The sequence below is a fragment of the Protobothrops mucrosquamatus genome, unplaced genomic scaffold (genome assembly GCF_001527695.2).
Source record: "Protobothrops mucrosquamatus isolate PMUCROS unplaced genomic scaffold, P.Mucros_1.0 scaffold_166, whole genome shotgun sequence".
NCBI lineage: Eukaryota > Metazoa > Chordata > Lepidosauria > Squamata > Viperidae > Protobothrops > Protobothrops mucrosquamatus.
Window position 1 is genome coordinate 242,815 of NW_015386242.1, and position 6,015 is coordinate 248,829.

General features: G+C 30.8%; 1 protein-coding gene across 1 annotated transcript in view; it reads left to right on the forward strand.

Annotated features, from left to right (window-relative positions):
* MGAT4D (MGAT4 family member D) overlaps nucleotides 1-6,015 on the forward strand; it is a 45,672-nt gene that overhangs the window by 32,024 nt on the left and 7,633 nt on the right. The window contains exon 8 of the mRNA XM_029285151.1: nucleotides 1,952-2,082. Within this exon, the coding sequence (XP_029140984.1) occupies nucleotides 1,952-2,082 (131 nt within the window). The remainder of the gene's footprint in view (nucleotides 1-1,951; nucleotides 2,083-6,015) is intronic.

The window sequence follows — 6,015 nt, forward strand, 5'->3', positions numbered from 1 at the left end:
GATAGTTCTTGAGTTTTCTCAGCTTGGGTTTATTGGTAAGTACAGTATATAAATTTAATAAATAAAAATAAATATTGTCAAGAGTCCACAAAGATCAGCCTAAATAAGAATACAAGTGGATGACAATACATTTTCTATCTTTCAGCATCAAAATTATATTATTAATTTTATATTAATTTAATTAATAATTTAATATATTATATTAAATATTTAAATATTGTGGCCATTTTTCACAATATTTTTTTATTAATCAAATTTGTATGGCCATCCATCTCATTAAAAGCACTCTGGGCAGCAAACAACAATCCAATAAAATATTCCAAATCAGGTATTTTTGTACTTGAATTACTTTTTTAGTCTATGTTATGTATGCATTAATAGGTAAATATCATGGAGTTCAATAAGGCTTATTCATAATAAAAAATGTAGGCTTTTCATGTAAAAATAAATGTGCTTCAAAAAAGAAAAAAATCCCAACACTTTTTACATGGATTATGGAATTTCCAGAGGATCATGAAAGAAAATAACTGGTGGAGTTGTATAATGAGTTTCCTAGATCTCATCCAAGAACTATAAGCATAGTATAATACATTATTTTAAAAAGTGTCCATCATTTAACATTTATCTTTGTTGATAATAGAGATATTTAATAATTATAGTTGATAAAATGAATACAAAGATAGGCTGAATGTTATATCTGCCTTTTTTTAACCTTCTCATTCTAAAAAACCCCTGTGGTTTTGAATTTTAGGAGAGAATTTAAAGTTTATTTAGATCTTCATGGGCTGGTTGTCATGGTTCCAATAGACGAAACCCATCAAAAGAACTTCAAGGCAAAAATTCTTCCTTAAAGAACATTTTATTCAGAAAACAAAGTATCAGCACTACATAGTTGTACCCAAAAACTAAATTCCCTTCTCCCGGATATAAAGTAAGAAAGTGCAATTCCCACCCCCAATAAGCTGTAATAAATCACATTCTCCAATTAGCCTAAAACGCGGGCTTTCTACCCAGCTCCTCAGCCTGCCGAAATGTTATCAGCTCATCCTTGGGTTCCCACAAAGCAGCGTTATTATTGTGGCTAGCTGAGCTCGCGCTTTCATCCCAAACCCCCCCTTCTGCACCTGATTTCTAAATACCAGAAAAAGCATATTAAAAGAAAAGAGAAAATGGCAGCAATTTTCATCAGTTGTCAGAGCGGGAAGATCCAATATTTACAGCATTGACACTGGTTTTGATATTCATGCATTTACCTAAGTGCTAAGCAGCTTATACTGTTTGAGTAGCTTGTCTTTCCCCGGTGAATGTCTCATATTTCAATTAAATGCTAAGTGAAGACATTAGGGTACTGCTTTCACTTTTTTCAGTTTACGAAGCAAAAGTAGCCAAAAATGTTACAAAACAAGAGAGATGTAATTAAAAATAGAATTATCATTATCCTATGCCATCTTACAATAATAAAATAAACTAAAAGATATAAAAGAATCTTGAAAATGAGATAAAAAAATCAAAGTATCTCTACTTGGATCTGGGAGGCAAAAACAAAGAGTAGCTGCTATTTTAGCAGATAAAAATGTGAAACATTCTTTCAAACACAAGGAAATGAGGTCAGAATCAATACAAATGAGGGGCCATAAACACACGAAATTATTAATTGTGTTAATATTTCAATGCTTGTCCAAATTACTAGAGTCATTACTATTTTCTATTCTTCAGACAAAATGTAATTTCTATAGACAATAGAGAGAGAACAGATTTTGCCATACTCTAAATAAACTATTAAAATCAATAGAACTTGAATTATGTAAATGTAATTAATAGACTAATTGTAACTAAATCTTGATCCAACTTCTTAGTAATGGATAGACTTAGACAATAAAGTTAATATATTGTTGTGTTGTGAATAAAATTATGATTTTCTTTTCCTTTTTTAAAAAAAATGTATTTTCAGGAAAATTATTCCGATGCAAAGACTTACCACTGATAGTAGAATTTTTTTTAATGTTCTACAAAGATAAACCAATTGACTGGCTACTAGACCACTTAATTTCAGTTAAAGTTTGTAATCCAGAGAAAAATGGAGTAAGTATTTTATTTTATTTATTAACAATAGCTATATGTATGTATACAGACACATGGACAAACACAAAACAAAAACAAAAGAGACACTTTTAAGGAAAAATGTTTGATTAGACCATTTTGTATTAAAACTGATTTGTAAGTTAACCAGTTTCTTGAAATTTTAATGTCAACAATTAGGTCATTGTATAATTAAAAATGCATGCTTTATTATACTGAAAATATAAATGTATCCTATGCTATGATCAAAAGTAGGCTGCATTCTTCCTTCAAGCTGGTTAATAAATTCCATTTAATTTACAATATTGATTATTTACAGTTATGTAACTTCATGTTATTTATTATTTCATTTGTACAGGTAGCCCTTGACTTACAACAGTTCATTTAGTGGCTGTTGAAAGTTACAATGGCACTGAAAAAAGTGACTTATGACTGGTTTTCACACTTACGACTGTCGTACAATCCCATGATCATGTGATCAAAATTCAGACACTTGGCAATTGACTCACATTTATGACTGTTGCAGTGTCCTGGGGTCACGTTTTCCCCTTTTGCAATCTTCTGATAAGCAAAGTCAATGGAGAAGCCAGATTCACTCAACAATTCTCCAAAGCGCCTGAAGGCAGGACAAGAAGCAACGGGTGGAAACTAATCAAGGAGAGAAGCAATCTAGAACTAAGGAGAAACTTCCTGACAGTGAGAACAATTAACCAGTGGAACAACCTGCCTCCAGAAGCGGTGAATGCTCCAACACTGGAAGTTTTTAAGAAGAGACTGGACAGCCATTTGTCCGAAATGGNGATAGTTCTTGAGTTTTCTCAGCTTGGGTTTATTGGTAAGTACAGTATATAAATTTAATAAATAAAAATAAATATTGTCAAGAGTCCACAAAGATCAGCCTAAATAAGAATACAAGTGGATGACAATACATTTTCTATCTTTCAGCATCAAAATTATATTATTAATTTTATATTAATTTAATTAATAATTTAATATATTTTATTAAATATTTAAATATTGTGGCCATTTTTCACAATATTTTTTATTAATCAAATTTGTATGGCCATCCATCTCACTAAAAGCACTCTGGGCAGCAAACAACAATCCAATAAAATATTATTCCAAATCAGGTATTTTTGTACTTGAATTACTTTTTTAGTCTATGTTATGTATGCATTAATAGGTAAATATCATGGAGTTCAATAAGGCTTATTTGTAATAAAAAATGTAGGCTTTTCATGTAAAAATAAATGTGCTTCAAAAAAGAAAAAAATCCCAACACTTTTTACATGGATTATGGAATTTCCAGAGGATCATGAAAGAAAATAACTGGTGGAGTTGTATAATGAGTTTCCTAGATCTCATCCAAGAACTATAAGCATAGTATAATACATTATTTTAAAAAGTGTCCATCATTTAACATTTATCTTTGTTGATAATAGAGATATTTAATAATTATAGTTGATAAAATGAATACAAAGATAGGCTGAATGTTATATCTGCCTTTTTTTAACCTTCTCATTCTAAAAAACCCCGGTGGTTTTGAATTTTAGGAGAGAATTTAAAGTTTATTTAGATCTTCATGGGCTGGTTGTCATGGTTCCAATAGACGAAACCCATCAAAAGAACTTCAAGGCAAAAATTCTTCCTTAAAGAACATTTTATTCAGAAAACAAAGTATCAGCACTACATAGTTGTACCCAAAAACTAAATTCCCTTCTCCCACCCCCAATAAGCTGTCATAAATTCCCACCCCCAATAAGCTGTCATAAATCACATTCTCCAATTAGCCTAAAACGCGGGCTTTCTACCCAGCTCCTCAGCCCGCCAAAATGTTATCAGATCATCCTTGGGTTCCCACAAAGCAGCATTATTATTGTGGCTAGCTGAGCTCGCGCTTTCATCCCAACCCCCCCCTTCTGCACCTGATTTCTAAATACCAGAAAAAGCATATTAAAAGAAAAGAGAAAATGGCAGCAATTTTCATCAGTTGTCAGAGCGGGAAGATCCAATATTTACAGCATTGACACTGGTTTTGATATTCATGCATTTACCTAAGTGCTAAGCAGCTTATACTGTTTGAGTAGCTTGTCTTTCCCCGGTGAATAATCTCTCCAGCCTTCTGTAATGTCTCATATTTCAATTAAATGCTAAGTGAAGACATTAGGGTACTGCTTTCACTTTTTTCAGTTTAGGAAGCAAAAGTAGCCAAAAATGTTACAAAACAAGAGAGATATAATTAAAAATAGAATTATCATTATCCTATGCCATCTTACAATAATAAAATAAACTAAAAGATCTAAAAGAATCTTGAAAATGAGATAAAAAAATCAAAGTATCTCTACTTGGATCTGGGAGGCAAAAACAAAGAGTAGCTGCTATTTTAGCAGATAAAAATGTGAAACATTCTTTCAAACACAAGGAAATGAGGTCAGAATCAATACAAATGAGGGGCCATAAACACACGAAAATATTAATTGTGTTAATATTTCAATGCTTGTCCAAATTATTAGAGTCATTACTATTTTCTATTCTTCAGACAAAATGTAATTTCTATAGACAATAGAGTGAGAACAGATTTTGCCATACTCTAAATAAACTATTAAAATCAATAGAGCTTGAATTATGTAAATGTAATTAATAGACTAATTGTAACTAAATCTTGATCCAACTTCTTAGTAATGGATAGACTTAGACAATAAAGTTAATATATTGTTGTGTTGTGAATAAAATTATGATTTTCTTTTCCTTTTTTAAAAAATATGTATTTTCAGGAAAATTATTCCGATGCAAAGACTTACCACTGATAGTAGAATTTTTGTTAATGTTCTACAAAGATAAACCAATTGACTGGCTACTAGACCACTTAATTTCAGTTAAAGTTTGTAATCCAGAGAAAAATGGAGTAAGTATTTTATTTTATTTATTAACAATAGCTATATGTATGTATACAGACACATGGACACACACAAAACAAAAACAAAAGAGACACTTTTAAGGAAAAATGTTTGATTAGACCATTTTGTATTAAAACTGATTTGTAAGTTAACCAGTTTCTTGAAATTTTAATGTCAACAATTAGGTCATTGTATAAATAAAAATGCATGCTTTATTATACTGAAAATATAAATGTATCCTATGCTATGATCAAAAGTAGGCTGCATTCCTCCTTCAAGCTGGTTAATAAATTCCATTTAATTTACAATATTGATTATTTACAGTTATGTAACTTCATGTTATTTATTATTTCATTTGTACAGGTAGCCCTTGACTTACAACAGTTCATTTAGTGGCTGTTGAAAGTTACAATGGCACTGAAAAAAGTGACTTATGACTGGTTTTCACACTTACGACTGTCGTACAATCCCATGATCATGTGATCAAAATTCAGACACTTGGCAATTGACTCACATTTATGACTGTTGCAGTGTCCTGGGGTCACGTTTTCCCCTTTTGCAATCTTCTGATAAGCAAAGTCAATGGAGAAGCCAGATTCACTCAACAATTTGACTAATTTAATGACTACAGTGATTCACTTAACAAATGTGTCAAGAAAGGTTGTAATATGGGGCAAGCTCTCTTAACAAATATTTCACTTAGCAACAAAAATTTTGGGCTCAATTGTGGTCGTAAGTCGAGGACTACCTGTTTTGCTTTTAATTGTTAACTTGGATTCTTTAGAAAAAATGGATGTAAATATTTTAATTAAAAAAGTGTTTAAATCTGTTTTGTCTAAATATTATTATTATTATTATTATTATTATTTTAATTTGTATACCGCCCTTCTCCCATAGGACTCAGGGCGGTTCACAGCATATTAAAAACAAATAATATACACAAAATACAAAAAATACAAAATACAAAAATACAAAAATACAAAAAATAAACCCCGATAAAAGCCGAATTAAAACCAAATATTACCAGCTGTGTTTCCGA